This window comes from Typopeltis vanoorti, chromosome 21 (genome assembly GCF_054136105.1).
Source record: "Typopeltis vanoorti isolate ZY-2024b chromosome 21, IOZ_Tvanoo_1.0, whole genome shotgun sequence".
Classification (NCBI taxonomy): Eukaryota; Metazoa; Arthropoda; class Arachnida; order Uropygi; family Thelyphonidae; genus Typopeltis; species Typopeltis vanoorti.
The window spans coordinates 18,376,284-18,392,979 of NC_143569.1; the positions used below are offsets into that span (position 1 = coordinate 18,376,284).

The window sequence follows — 16,696 nt, forward strand, 5'->3', positions numbered from 1 at the left end:
AAATCTCTGAACAGTGCTTGGAGTATTTTAACAAGAATAAAACTGATTTTTTGTGTCGATTTATTACTATGGATGAGACTTGGATTCACCATTACACACCAGAATCCAAACAGCAGTCAAAACAGTGGACAGAAGCCGGTTGTTCAGCATCAAAGAAGACAAAGTCGGTTTCATCAGCAGAAAAGGTCATAGCATCGGTGTTTTGGGATGCTAAAAGCATTTTGTTTATTAATTATCTTGAAAAGGTTAAAACAATAACCAGGGAATATTATTCCAATCTTTTAACCAGACTAGACAAAAAAATTTGTGAGTAAAGTTTCTTCTGCAAATCCAGTTTGCAGAAGAAACAAATCATCTTTCATCAAGACAATGGACCTGCCAACAAAGGTGTTTTGGCAATGGGAAAATTAAGGGGATCTGCACTATTATGAATAATTGGAACATCCACCCTATTCTCAGATTTGGCTCGCTCTGACCTCTATCTCTTCCCAAAACTAAAACTCTTCCTCGCTGGTAAGCTTTTTTCTTCGAATCAAGAGGTGATTGCAGCTGTAGAGGGGTATTTTGCAAATCTTACTGAGAACCACTACAGGGACGGGTTAATGGAGCCGGAATAAATGTATTTGTCATAAAAATAAAAATAATATGAGAACTTTTCAGACCACCCTCATACTGAAAGAATGACAGTGTGTAAATAACACAGAAATACAGCTAGAACCAAATTACCAACTAAATACATTATTATTATATACAGATGATCAAATGTTAACCGCTGATACATAAGACAAAGGTACAGTTATTTCTAGACAACCTTGAAAATATTGTTACCAAATATCTACTGAGATATCTACTGATAAAACAAAAGTTATGGTTTAAAGGAAGGGAGCTAATAAGTAACAAAGTAGTTCTAAATAATAAACTTTTTCAACAAATTAATTGAATAAATTAATAATTTTTATTATCGTGCTTATTTTACTAAAGAACCAACAGTACAAACAGTAGATAACTATAGAAACAAATGGGTTCAATATGTGAACACACTGAAGAAAAAGATCCAAAGCATACAAATTAATAAACGCATCAAAATAATTGGCATGAAATTAACATGTCGACTGCCATGGCAATTTTCAGGATTTGGGTCTCAGAAGCCAATTTGATTTAATCACATCATATTATTCAAAACCCTAATTATAATGCATAGTAATCATCAAAAACATACAGAATGTGTCTTTTTTTTTTTTTTGGAAAAAAGGCCTCACGAGTTATCTCGTAGTTGGCATATGTAACAGAAAGTTCTTTGCAGTAGCCAACTACAAGTTAATTCATACTCAGACACGCTTCAACTTGTTGTTTCGCTAAAGCAGAATTAGAGATATGTGTGTAAATATTTAAGTAGTGAATCAAACTTAGTCGAGTACATTAAATTTACTTCTTTCTTGAGTATTTTGTTTTATAATTATTATTATAACATATATTTATAACCCCACAATATGGATAAGAAAAGACCACTGACTCAAGAATAACTTGAGTATTACACTAATCTAAGTGAGTCAGAATTTTACAAGATTTTTGCCAAGGATGGTTACGACAGTAGCAATTATGAACCTTCTGAGGATTTGACTGAGGACAGCGAAGATGAAGTCATCCCTGAGCCTGAAGATAATCCTGATACTTTCCAAGCAACATCAAATACGAACGATAATTTGTGGACCGAAATACAACAAGATCCTGAACAATTAATTTTCCAAGAGAACATTAGTTTGAAATTGGACACAAGAGATTTTGCTGTACAAATATTGGTGGACTTATATTTTTTTCGAAGAGTTTCTTGCATTACTGGTCGAACAAATTAATTTATATGCTGAGCAAAGAAATTGCAAAACTTCCATGAGTAAGAAAATCTCACAGGGCGTCACAATGAAAGGATGTCAGCGTCGCAGAAATGAAAGTTTTTATTCGACTTTTATTATAAATGGCCCTTGTTCTTTTCCAACAATAGAGCATATTACTAAAGTAGAAACCCACTTTATAATATAATGTTTTGGTGATCACATATGAGTCGAAATAGATTCCAGTTGTTATTGCATTATTTTCACTTTGCTGATAATCAATACCATCTTTTGACAGACTATACAAGGTAAGACCAATATTGAATCATTTTAATAATATTATGCGCCAAAAATACGTACCAGATAAAAATATTTGTATCAACAAATCAATGATGCTATGGAGTGGAAAATTAAGTTTCAGCCAGTATATACAAAATAAAAAACACAAATACGGAATCAAACTTTATAAACTGTGCGAGTCCGATAGTCTTGTTATGAAAATAAAAATTTATTCCGGTAAATCTGAAGAAACTGACCATAATTTGGGTCACACTACTGAAGTTGTTTTGCACTTACCGGAGGAATATCTCAATAAGAGATACCTATTATTTATGGATCATTTTTATAATTCTGTTACTCTTACGAAATTATTGACTGCACGAAAAATTTATGTATGTGGAACACTACATAATAACAGAAAGGGAAATCCCATAGAAGTGGCAAATCGAAAATTGAAAAAAGGGGAGATTTTTTGGCAGTGAAATGGTCCTGCTATAGCATGTAAATGGATTTCTTGCAAATTCTTGGAAATTCTGACACTTTGCAAGAATATATCATCCAGGTGGGACATTGCAGAAACGAATAAACCAGTAGATTATACGGGAATTGTGGTGAATGAGGTGAGTAGTCTATTGCATAACCTCAATGTCAATACATCTGTGGGATTGGATGGTATACCAGCTCGTGCAGTACGAGAAGCAGCTAAAGAATTGTCAGTACCCTTGACCATTTTGTTTAATTTGAGTCTCGGGTCTGGGTTAGTCCCAAGCGGGTGGAAGGAAGGGAAAATAGTTCCACTGCATAAAGGTGGTTCCAAGACTGCTGTTGTAAATTACCGACCGATTAGCATATCAGGAATCATTGTTAAGGTCTTAGAGAAATTAGTCAAGAAAAGAATACAGGATTGGATAGATGAAAATGGGATACTGTATCGGGGACAGCATGGTTTTGTGAAGGGTAGATCATGCCTCAGTAACTTGCTCACGTTTTATAACACAGTGACGGCTGAACTGGATAGGGGTAATGGGTTTACAGTGATACTACTGGACCTTGCCAAGGCCTTTGACAGGATACCACATGGAACCCTAATCAGTAAACTGGAGCAGATGGGGATAGATGTAGGGTTGGTAAGATGGATAGGAGGGTGGTTGAAGGAGAGATACCAGAGAGTGGTTTATTCAGGAGTGGAGTCAAAAAGACGTCTTGTGACTAGTGGAGTGCCACAGGGCTCTGTTCTTGGACCACTGCTTTTCAATTTGTTCATCAATGATATTGGAAAGGATATGAGAGGAAGTGTTCACTTGTTTGCTGATGATGCAAAGTTGGGTAGAGCAATTGTGAGTGCACAGGATGTCAAAATTTTACAGGATGATTTGGATAGTTTGGAGGACTGGGCTCGGAAAAATGGATGTCAGTTTAATGTGGCAAAGTGTAAGGTTATGCACTTTGGGGTGAAAAGAATAGCAGCAGTATAGCGCATAGGTGGAACCGTACTCCAGGAGATTGATGAGGCCAGGGATTTGGGAGTGCTGGTGGATAGGGAGTTGAAGTTTAGGGGGCACATTGCAAAAGTAACTAAAACAGCTCACCAAATCACTTGGCTTATGAAAAATACTTTAACATGCAGAGAGAAACAAGTTGTTGTTCCTCTGTATCGAGCCTTGATAAGACCCCATCTGGACTTCTGTGCCCAGTTATGGGCACCAGGGTTTCTTCGTGATGGGGAGGAAGTGGAGAGGGTCCAGAGACGAGTGACCAAGATGACAGAAGGTCTGTGGAATGAACCTTATGAGAATAGGTTGAGGATTTGTGGGTTGCAGAAATTGGACGATAGGCGAAGGAGGGGTGATATGATTGAAACATTCAAATTACTGAAGGGTTTTTATAAGATTGATCCAGAAGATATTTCTGAAAATATGACTGGTGGTGGGAGGACTAGGGGCCATGCATGGAAGCTGGGCAAGAGCGTGATTGACGAGGGTGTTAGAGCTAGGTTTTTTGCTTGGAGAGTGGTGAATGAGTGGAATAAGCTTCCAGAGTCTGTTGTGGGTGCTACGACCGTGAATGAGTTCAAGGCAAGATATGATAGATACTGTGTGAATGTTGAATAGTTGTTCCAGACATGATGTTAGGGCCTCCCTCAATGAGTTTGTCGACTCCTTGGAGTTTCCCAGAACAATAATAATAATAATAATAATTCAAGAATACAATAAGGGAATGTCCGGCATTGACTGAGGAGATCAAATGCTATCGTACTACTCAGCTCTAAGAAAGATCGTTAGATGACCGAAAAAAATTGCATTATATAATGTAGAAATATATACACTTGGTTGTCGACTTACAACCGACTTCCGTTCTGACTGACAGGTCGTAGGTCGATCTGGTCGTATGTCGGCCATATATTTATTAACAGTATTCTTTAACTTTTCTAATCTTTTCATCATCTTTATCATTTATTTTTATAATCTTTGAAATTTATAATTATGTGTATTGTACATAATGTGAAAAATAATACTGTACATACTGTACTGTACATACTGTACTGTAAATACAAAAATACAATCTAAAATTAATGTAAAAATTAATACAAATGAAATTTACAAAATCAATTTTTAATCTTTGCTTGTGCTGGGTTGTGGATCATCAGGGTCATGTTCTTGGGTTGAGGTAGGAGATGTTCTCTTGATGAGGAACATGCTGAGCTTTGTTTGAACAGTTTGTTTCTTTTTTCCTTCATATATCTCACGATAACAACACACAGCATCTTGAATTTACATTAGGGTCCATTGCTTCGAAACTGGCGAGAGCTTTATTCAGTTGCGAAAAAGAATCTGATAAACTCTTTGCAGTGAATTTATTTTCTGGCTCCTCTTCTTCTTTCTCTTCTGACACTCTTTGTGCTTCCAATTCAATCAACTGTTTATCCGAAAGTTCTTTTATTTCACAATCTAGCAACTCCTCTACGTTTCTTCTATTTCACATTCTAATTTAAGATTTTTTGCAAGTTTAACTATTTTTTCTGTAATCACTTCCAGTTTCCCGACATACAATTCTTTGTTACACATTCCCATGCAGTCGAAATATTATTGATACACTGAAGAATGTTGTACTGCTTCCAAAAGTCTTGCAAAGATAAATCAGCATCAGAATCTATCACTTCGATGGCTTGTGCGAATGTCGTTCTGAGGTAGTGAGCCTTGAATGCTGAAATAGCACCCTGATCCATGGTTGAACGAGAGTGGTTGTGTTAGGTGGCATAAAAACCACGCTAACATCATGTTAAAGGTCATCCAGATGAGGAGGGTGGCTAGGGGTGTTGCCCATAATCAATAAAATCTTGAAAGGGATACCTCTCTCTGCAATATTGACAAGCCTGGGGAATAAAGCAGTTCATGAACCAGTCTTCGAACAGTGCTTGAGCCATCCAAGCTTTAGGGTTTGAATGGTAGTAAATGGGTAGTGTGAGCTTGTTGATGTGCTTAATTGCACAAAGGTTTTCAGAATGATAAAAGAGAAAAGACTCAAGCTTAAAACCTACAGCATTCTCACCAAGCAACAAAGTCAACCGATCCTTAAAAGCTTTGAATCCTGGCATCCTTTTTGCTTCTTGGTGTATGTACGTACGATTAGGCATGCGTTTCCATTGCAAGCCGGTTTCATCTACGTTAAATATTTGTTCCGGTAGATAACCTTCTTCTTTGATTAAAGAGTAGAAACTATCAACGAATTTTTAGGCATCATCTTCATCTGCACTTCCTGCTTCTCCTGTGACACGTACGTTATGCAAAGCAAATCTTTTTTTAAAACGCTTAAACAATCCAGTACCAGCCTGAAAATCTTCTGCGTAATCATCTCCAGCGTGTGATTTTAAACTCTGAAACAGACTTCTAGCCTTCGCTTGCACTGTGCAAAGGCTCATGGGTGAATTTTTCTGTATTAAATCTCCCATCCACATAAACAACAATTTCACAATTTCATGGATGGGTCCCTGTCGTTGTTAGTTAAAATTGTAGCCTTCATAGGTGCGGAACCTTTCACAGCTTCCCGAATTCTTTCTTTGTCCTTAAGTATCGCTGATACCATGGAATGTGATAACTTCGTCACGTGCTGTCATATTCACTTTCTTTCCGCCTTCGTACTTCTGGATATCTTTCATTTTACACTCTAAATCAATAGTTTTCCTTGACTTCTTAGCTGGCGTATCTGTAGATGAAGGCATTTTCCTTTTACTAGACATTTTATGGGTAGAATTTCAGTAGAATTTTAATTAATACACCACACGCAACAGATGTTTGAAAGTGACCGAGTGTATGCGAGAGATAGTTATCATACAATAACTAGTGTATCCCATAGTTATCGTACGTGCAGCTGCCTGATTTATTATTAATTTATTAATTAATTTTTTTTTTTTTTTGCGTGGTTGTAAGTTGCATAGGTCGTAAGCCAACGACCAGGTGTATACACATGTTCAAATTTTTTCATATAGTAACTAATTCTAACATAATACTTATAAAATTTAGAGAAGCATTTGGCAAAGCGTTGATTGGAAAAGAGATTCTACCAGTTTCAAAGAAAATTAGATCAGAAGAAGTTCATTATTTAGAGAGTATCCCACCTACCGAAAAAAAACTGTGTCCGACAAAGCCATGTTGAATTTGTACCCAAGTTAAAAAAATGACGAGAAGCATGTTATTGTCCAGCCTATGAAGAGAAGCCAGCACTTTGTGTGGAAGGTTGTTTTAAAAAATTTCACAAAAAATAAAATTGTTCTATTACTTTGTATTTGATTTTCACTATATGAATAAATTTTCTGTTCATGTACACCAGCCTTGATTTTTTGTTCTCTTCCCAGAAGCCAACTATCCTTAGTTATGCTTATATACTACGAATATACTCTCAGATGCACAAAAAAGGCAAGGCCAGCAACTTTGAGATAACTTGTAGTCGGCCCTCTTGGCTAGATTGCCTACTACGAATTATCTCATAGTTGGCAGTCAATGTGTTAATGGATGGATATCTTTAAAACCAATTTAGAACAATACTATACAAGATTAAGAAAATTCAGTTTTTAGCTAAACTTGTTATATTTTATAGAAGTGAAACTTGAATAATAATAATAAAAAAAAAAACAGACCAACAAAGAAATAACATCAGTAGAAATTATATTTCACAAGAATTACAAAATAACCAACTTCACAAACAGTAGATAACTATAGAAACAAATGAATTCATATGATCAGAATGGCATTGAAGACTTTCTATATAAGATCTAATGCATTTTGGATTGCTGCCTAACAAATATCCGAGACAACACAGCCTTGTAAACTTCTGGTTTCTTTAACAGTGGGTGAGGTGGCTTTAGTGAACACATTATGAGAGATACTTTGTTTAGAGGAGTCAGGGCAACATTTATATTATGCTATTTTGAGATCATGGGTTATTCTGTCAGTCACACATTTTGTGTAAGGAAGGGTGAAAGAACTATTACTGTTACCATTTTATCTTATCCACGCCTGTATAGCTCAGTGGAAGTGGGATTTGCATCCTATGTGCTAGGCCACCTAAAGAATCGCCTAAGTTTTCAAATCTAGTAGCTGACTAGAGAGATTTTATCTAAGCTTTTTTTTTGACTGGTTAATGAATTAGTTGATCTCTGGAACTGGCAGGTAGGTTTTTCCTCCTGGAAACTTTTTTTTGTCCCATAAATTCAAGAAAATCAACTGTAGAACCAATACCATTTCAGACAATAACATATTGTGCTAGGGCCAAGAGATGGTTAATGATAGTCTCGAGCCAGCTATCTCTGATTGGCTACCAGTGGAGATTGAACCATTCTCTCAGTCTCCAAAAGAAGAAAAGGAGAGGCCTACTTGTCTTATAAGGGAATAAAAGGTGTTAGCTGATTTTTTGATTTGTATGTATGTTTGATTTGTATGTTGGTGGTGGTTAACACCACCAAGCTGGCTGGCAAGTTGGCATATCTGCTCTACAACCGACAGGCTAGGGATTTAAACCCTGCAATGGGCAACGGTATTTGCAACTGTGTTTTGGTGGGAGATGAATTTCATTGTCCGGTATGAGACTATTTCCCCACTTACTAAAAGCCTCAAGTGCTTGAAATAAAGTTCCATGTTTGGTCTCTAGAAGAGAGTTCTGGTATAATACCGGTTTACAATCTTTCATGAACTAGAATTACATAAAACAAAAGATACTTTACTTTCTGGTTTTTCTTCTCATCGCTAAGTATGACTGTGACATCTATGCTCTCCCTCAGGGTGCTGATGGTGAATTTCTGTATTAGGCAATGGTATGACACTGTACATTGATATATATTCCTGCATCTGCTTCTTTTTTATATGCTGCATGTTAGTTTGTTCTGGCCAGAAATGGAGATTAATATCTTCAGATCTGGAAGCATTCTACTTATTTCAAGTATTAAAGCATTATTAAAATATAAAAGAGAAGATAAATTTAACATTTTTCTTTGATTCCTGCCACCTTTATGATCAAAAAGTTATTAATACATCTCGTTTACTTATTCTAGTTTTAGATAGTGCCTTTCCAGGAGTTGTCATTCAAAGGATTCCATCTACACATTATCAAGCTGTAGTGCAACTGATGAATCCATCACCACACCTTATTTCTGTTCATATATTTTTATGCATTGATTTCTCCATTATACAACCTTAAATGACCAAACCTTAAATTAACCCACTTTTGAGTGGGTTGGTGAGTTAGCAGTACTGGACATTTTCTTGTACCTTCACTTATCTAACCTTCAATTTTCTGACTTGTAAACTGATTTCCCACTGTGGTTAGATAACTGAGGGATTACTGCATATGTATGTGTATATTTTTATTGTCCCATAGATAAAAGTGCTACCTAAAGGACTGGAAGAGTTCTGATGATATCTGGTAGGAAAAGTTCATGTAAGTTATTCACATGAATGACACTGTGATATCATATGGTCACTTCTGAAGTGGTAGGATCAGATTCCCTTTCTACACAGAGTTAGTAGGACAATCGCAAAATCCATGCCCAAGGCAGGATTTGAATCTACAACCTCTTGGCTGAAAAGCAGATAAGCTAACCACTTGGCCAACCAGGCTGGCTAAGTGCATGCAATAATAATAATAATAATAATAATAATAATAATATGGAATATTTGTGAATTTGATCATGCCTATAGCTAATAAAATAATATCAAGTGTTTAATTAATACAGAAAATAACCAAAGAAGTTTAAAAAAAGCTGCGGTTTTAGTTTAGTTAATTCGATTAGAATAAAAAATGTACACAAGTATTGTGAGCCTCCATAACTCGGTTGGTTTCGATGGATCCCTTTGGTTAGAGAAACATGGGTTTGGATCCCATCCATGATGTGAGGAATTGGAGCTTTTCAATCATAGGGAAAGTTAATTCATCTCATACGTTTTTTTACTTCCAGAAAGTCGGCTTCTTCATCCCTCAAAACAGGCAAGACCAATCCCATGAACACACATAGGATATCACTGGAAAAGGAAGACAATGGGAAACCACCTTATTTTATAATAATAATAGTAATAATTACTATTATTAAAAGAGAGACCTCCAGGGAGTCAGGGACTCATTGTGGGAGGCCACATACTATACACACCAGCAATCATACTTATTCTTGAATTCATTCATACTGCTTACACAGACAATATCCAATGGCAATTCTTTCCAATCATGCACCATCATATGAGAGGAAAATCTAGCCCTCAACCCCTACTTAGCAGCATTCATTCTCAGCTTCCAAGTATGCCCTCTTGTCCTTACCCTACTCTCCATAAAATGAAAAATTCCATCAACTGAAATCCTGTATGACCCTTTCAGATGTTTGTAAGTCTCAACCCTTCTTTCTCCTGTTTGCTAGTATCTGCAGTCTACAAATTCTCAATCTGTCTTCATAAGCTGTAATCCAGAGGGGAAAAACCCTGCTATCCATGTATGAGATTGGCTAATTCACCTTCAATTGAAAAAAAACCCATATGAAGATTCCTCTTGTCACGACAAGAATCAAACTAAAGCCTTTTCCAATTGAAGGGCGCAACATACCATCAGTCTTCCAGTTGTGCCACTACTGAGGCATGCCAAAATTAATCCTGGTTATGCCAATCTAAAATCTCCAGTGAGCAGGAAGTGATTTCACACTGAGCTATGAAATTCATCTTCCACCTAAAGACACAAACATCCATGCCATGACCGGATTCGAACCAGCAGCCAGCTTGCTGGAGAGCAAATACACTGACAACTTGGCTAATCAGGCCGAGTGGCCAGCGTATCGTTGGGAAAAATTTCGAAACTATATTTAACATACAAAATGACACAGCTATGACAGATAAATAATATGTATATAAAATGAATCAGTTGACAAGATTAAGTTAATATAAAGTGGTGCAATCATGTAGCAAAATTTTTGCAGTTTGGCTATAGTAAAACTTCAAAAATTGTGGCATATGCTTAAACAAATTCATTTACGCAACTTTACAGTGGTATTGCTCACAGCAATGTCACAAAATGACTGCATAAATTACCTACCTTGCAGGAGTAAATTGTAGAACTGCTCTTCTTATTTTTCCTGTTGTTGACTGAATATCCCTATAAGAAATAGTTTGTATATCATAATTTTTTTAAAGAAAATATGAAAAATAGTAGCTGATAAAGTACTGTAAAAATCAAAAGAAATCAACTCCCTCAACTATTCCCTTGCTTAGTAACATATTATTTAATTTATTTATTTAATATTTTTTTTTTTAATATGAACAACCTATTCATAAATATTTATGAACTCACTTTTGGACTTTCAGTAGGTCAAAATATCAGCATATGAATGGCCCACGTAAAAAACTTATCATATACTTTATCTCCTTTTTTATGCATGCGTTATCTTGTATACTTTATTCTTTCTTATACTTATGTTATTACTGCACTTCCATTATAAGTTACAAATATATATATATATATATATATATATATATATATATATATATATATATTTTTTTTTTTTTTTTTTTTAAATCAGAATTTTACTGACTAGAAACACCAAGATAAGATAAAAACTTTAATTAGAACACAACTAGTTTCGTCAGAATGCCAACTTTTTCCGATGTACATATCACAAAAAACTGGAAAGATAGCAAGATAAAAAATGAACTTCTCATATAAACAAGTTAGAAACAACAACAGGCAAGTTTCAACTGGCATCTGCGTGGCAGGTCTAGAATGAGCCATTAGTGAGTGGGAACTATCTCAAGAACGCCAAAATCGAATTACTGCGCTGTGTGAGGGGTCCAGAACTATTTCTTTTGATTCTAAGATGTGTCTTTCTAGTTCATCAGGACATTTATGGATATTTGTAGTAAGATTCCAGTCTATCTGGTGTTGACACTCTTCTAGAGAGTTGGTAGAGAAAATGACATGGCTGGAGGGGGCACTTGCACGGGTTCTGTTGTAAGAGATATCATGTGATGCTCTTCGAGTCGTAGCGAGACTGACTTATTGGTTTGCCCATAATACAGCTTTTCGCAACTACAGATGATTTTATATACTCCTAGGAACTGAAGTTGGTGATGTTTTGTCTTTGGTTGACTCAGGAAAGAACGAAGTTTTGGTAGAGTAGTGAAGTAAGTTCTAATATTAATTTTCTTCATAATTTTTGCCAATTTGGGCGATAGAGAACTTACGTACGGTAATCGAATGTGCGCAGTAGGGTTCGAGTTGTCTTCTTGCCGAGGTTGGAGACATAGGTATAGACGATTAGAACTTTGAGGTGGGTAGCCATTGTTCAAGAAGGTGTTTTTGAGGTGGTTAAGTTCGATTTGAAGATCTTCTTCTGAAATTAGAGATCTCACCCAATGGGCCAGAGTGGAGATAATTCCGAGTTTCTAGGGACGGAAGTGATGAGAAGAGGCATGTAAGTATCTGTGAGTGCGAGTTGTTTTTCGAAAAATAGAAAATTTGAGACAATCAGGCATCCTAGTAACCTTTAAATCTAAAAAGGCGAGGACACCGTTCACCTCGAGTTCCGATGTGAATTTGATGTTTTGGTGGTAATTGTTCAAATGATCTAGGAAGGTTTTGTAAGTTCTCTGGACCATATTCCCAGATAAGGAAGATGTCATCTATGTATGGGTCGCTTGGTGTCGCACTGATTAGATCGTCGGCTTGTCGAGAGCTCCTGAAAAGATTAGTAGTATTTTGTGTTAACATTAGATATTTTACTAGAATTTTAAGTAGTATTGTTTGCTTTTTGTTTCTTGGTATGTCTGTGAAATTTTTGCGTGTTTTCTGTTATTTTAATTATTATTTTTAAGATAAGATAGCGTACACATGGCACCGATTAAGAAAAAAATGGCAGCCAGGTCGCCATGTTTGTTTAAGAGTTTTGATGTAAACGAATTTATGCAATGTTCTGTCTGTGAGATGTATGCCTTGCGAAGAGCGATGGGAGTCTGGTTAGAAAGTGATAGTGGAGTTAATATGTGCAGAAGGTGTAAAGAGAATGAGGATTTCAAGCGTGTTTCGTGTGTCGAGAGTGACATAGTTAACGATAGTCAGAATGTAGAAAATGGTGGTGTGCTAGAGAATTGCGTGGTAGTGCCAGATAGGTGTGAGAGCGTCGCTGAAAGTGTAAATGAATGTAGAAATACAGAAAGAATGGATGATTTATTTGATAATGAAAATGGTGAGATAAATGCGAGTAGCGAAATTGCCCGTTTGAACGGTGCGATACACAGAGCTAAAAGACAAATGGAAAAATGTGTGTTGAACGTACCGACAAATAACCGGCGGAAGTCTGTGACGGCAAATAATAGAATGTTCGTAAACGTCAATAAAATGAAGGAGCGAGTGCTGTATGGGGATTCGCTATTAAGAGGTGTAATAATTGAGAGTTTAACGAAGTCGTACCAGTCGGGTGCGAACATAAAGGACGTCAGCGAATCTATTCGACTGCAAAAACAGAGGGTGAAAGAGATGATAATCGTGGCAGGAACGAATGATTTGAAAGAGGACAAAATGGAAATGATAGAGGATGTGAGGGAGTTATTTGAGGTAGTAAAAGAGAAGAGTGAGAGAGTTAGGATGGTGAGTATCTTACCGCGGTATGACAGCGAAGTGTTTAGAAGGAGGGCCATAATTGCCAATGACTTTATGCGTGGGTTATGCATGGAGAATGGTGTGGAATTTGTAGATGTGTGGAATGAGTTCGATGGGCAAAAGGACTTATATAAGATGGATGGGTTACATTTGAATGGAGTTGGTGTACGGAGACTTGAAAAAGTGTTGATGAATGATGTGGAAGTGGATGTACAGACTCAGGGAAACTAGATTTATTAAGGGGGGGGGGTAGATATGCAGACTTTAGGGAGGCAGTTAAGTGTATGAATGAGTATATTATGCCCGAGCGAGTACGACGGACAACAAATCAGAATGGGATAGTTAATATAAGGCATCAAAGTAGGGAGGGGACAAATGGGCTTCTGTGATTCATGTACACTAATGCCAGGAGTATTAGAAACAAGAAGGAAGAATTTTTTGCCATGGTTGGCACTTCCAGGCCACAGGTTGTTGATATTAGTGAAACATGGCTGACAGAAGATGATAAAGCTAGTGGGATTGAATGCGACGGGTATAGCGTGTTCAGGAGTAACAGGGTGAATAAAAAGGGGGGAGGAGTGTTATTGATGATAGCTGATGAGCTTCAGCCAAGGAGTATAGAAGTTGAACTGCAGGATGGGGAAAAAAGCACATTTGAGGCTGTTTGGTGTGAGATAGAATCTAGCAGAACAAAATATAGAATTGGGTGCTGCTATAGACCAGGTGATGGAATAGATGGTGGGGATAGTATGCATAAGCAAATAGAAGAAATGAGTGGAAGGAGGGTAATTATTATTATGGTAACATTGACTGGAAAGAGGAGAGGGCACATGGGAGGAAGGAATTGGTTTTTATGCGGTTATTAAGGGACAACTATCTACGGCAACATGTAGTAGAAAATACCAGGGGGGCAGAGAGTGCTGGACCTAGTAATTGCAACTGAGAATGTGGCTGTAACGAACATGACGATGTTGCCACCAATTGGTGAGAGTGACCATAAGGTCATGACTTGGGAGGTGGCTAAAGGAGTCGAATTTACAATTAAGACAGGGTACATGTGGAATTACCGGGCTGGAAAGTATGACAAGCTTAGGTGTGTGTGCTTGGCTCAATGCCATGGCATGTGAAACTGCAAGGGCTGGATGTTATTAGTGCATGGGAGGTGGTTAAGAACTGTTTGCAGGAGGCAATGGTTGACTGTATACCAAGAGTCCGAATAATAAATCAAGTAGGGGTTAAATGGATGAATAACACTATTAACCTTGAGCTGCAAAAAAAGAAACAATTGTGGAGGGAATTTAAGGAGAAGGATGACCATCAGGCGCAGGAACAGTATAAAGCTCAGGCCAGGATGGTAACAAGGGTGGTAAGAAAAGCAAAAGCAGATTACGAAAGGAAATTGGCCACGCAGGCTAAAGAGAATCCCAAACATGTTTTTTCAATATGTTGCAAGTAAAAGGAAAAATGCTCATGGTAGAATGATCTAAAAAATGCTGAGGGTAGGGAGGTAACCGAATCAGTCGATATTGTAGAATTAATGAGCGAGCACTTTGCAAGAGAATATCATCCAGGTGGTGACTTTGCAGGAATGGAAGAACCAACAGCTTATACTGGAATTGTGATGAATGAAGTAGAGGTAACTAGTCTATTACAGAACCTCAAAGTCAATACATCTGTGGGATTGGATGGTATACCAGCTTGTGTCGTACGTGAAGCGGCGAAAGATTTGTCAGTGCCCTTGACCATTTTGTTTAATTTAAGCCTCGGGAATGGGTCAATCCCAAGGGGGTGGAAAGAGGGGAAAATAGTTCCACTGCACAAAGGTGGTTCCAAGGCTGCTGTTGAAAATTACCGGCCAATCAGCATAACAGGAATCATTATCAAGGTCTTAGAGAAAATAGTCAAGAGGAAAATACAAGATTGGATAGAAGAAAATGGGATACTGTATCGGGGACAGCATGGTTTTGTGAAGGGTAGGTCATGCCTCAGTAACTTGCTCACGTATTATAACACAGTGACAGCTGAAATGGATAAGGGTAATGGGTTTACAGTGATTCTACTGGACCTTGCTAAGGCCTTTGACAGGATACCACATGGAATTCTAATCAGTAAATTGCAGCATATGGGGATGGACATAGGGTTGGCGAGATGGTTGAAGGAGAGATATCAGAGAGTGGTTTACTCAGGAGTAGAGTCCACAAGACGGCCTGTGACTAGTGGTGTGCCACAAGGATCTGTTCTTGGACCACTGCTGTTTAATTTGTTCATAAATGATATAGGAAAGGATCTGAGAGGAACAGTTCATTTGTTTGCGGATGATGCGAAGTTGGGTAGGGTAATAGTGAATGCAGATGACGTCAAAGGTTTGCAGGATGATCTGGATAGATTGGAGGTCTGGGCTAAGGAGAATGGATGTCAATTTAATGTGGCAAAATGTAAGGTTATGCATTTTGGGGTGAAAAGATTGGTGGCAGTTTACTGCATTGGTGAAATGCAGGTAATTGTTTCAGGAAATTGATGTGACATGAGCGCAAAAAAAAAGGAAATAATCAAGAAAATTCTATGTTTACGTATACTCCAAGAGAAGAAAGGGGAAAGCAAACCGTTGTCCCATACTGTCCAGTGCTGGCAAGAACGAGTAGCGGGAAAATCGGACGCTGTGACGTTAACAAGCATGTTCGTGCCTCGGGTGAACGGCCAAGTTTACGGTAGCGGTCGATAGGAGAGTGGTATAAAAAGGTTGGAATCCCCCCCCCGAGATCTTTTGGTCTTAGTCCTTGTGTTCCTGAGATCTCGTGGATGTCCCAGGTTTTTACCTCTTGGTCAGACGCGTATCTAGGTGCCGATTCCATCGCTAGCATGCGGAAGGAACGGTTGTCAGTGAAGATTCTGATTCAAAACTTCCACCACATAGTAGCAGGCTATACAGCATAAAGTTCTCGAGAAAGTTCGTACATGGAGTGCTAAAAAATTACAGTTCCATAAAGAAGATCATGTTGGCATATCATCGATCAGAGGGAAAGAAAACAAAGCATATAGATAAGAAAATTTTGTTCTCTGATTTGTGTGTGAAAGCAGAATCTAAGAACTGTAAAAGAATTAATCAGCCAAAGAACTCCGAGAATAGTAAAAAATAAGAACTGTAGGAAAGGGATTAATTTGATTTAAAGAAAGTATTAAATGAATAAGCACTGTGTGGTTGAAAATTGTTAAACTTGTCCAAGAATATTATAATAGAAATTTGATCTTTGGAGTGAATGCTTGAAGAAAAAAATTGTTAATTCTAAATTTAGTAGTGTATAAAGGATAATTTGTATGGAATAACTAAGGTTAATTGAATGGTGCTTGTATGATCCTTTGTACCTAAGAATGTACGATTTTCACATAGCACATGTATGAATTAAGAGCTTAATCTCACATAGAATTACTGTGACAAAGAACCCAGAGGTAATTAGTATGAGGACTTT

General features: G+C 37.3%; 1 protein-coding gene across 2 annotated transcripts in view; it reads right to left on the minus strand.

Moving 5' to 3' along the window:
• Nucleotides 1–16,696, minus strand: part of LOC150094657 (phosphatidylserine synthase-like) — a 204,537-nt gene that overhangs the window by 82,778 nt on the left and 105,063 nt on the right. For both annotated transcript variants that reach the window (XM_090411080.1, XM_090411079.1), the window contains exon 7: nt 10,671–10,730. In XM_090411080.1, the coding sequence (XP_090267206.1) occupies nt 10,671–10,730 (60 nt within the window). The remainder of the gene's footprint in view (nt 1–10,670; nt 10,731–16,696) is intronic.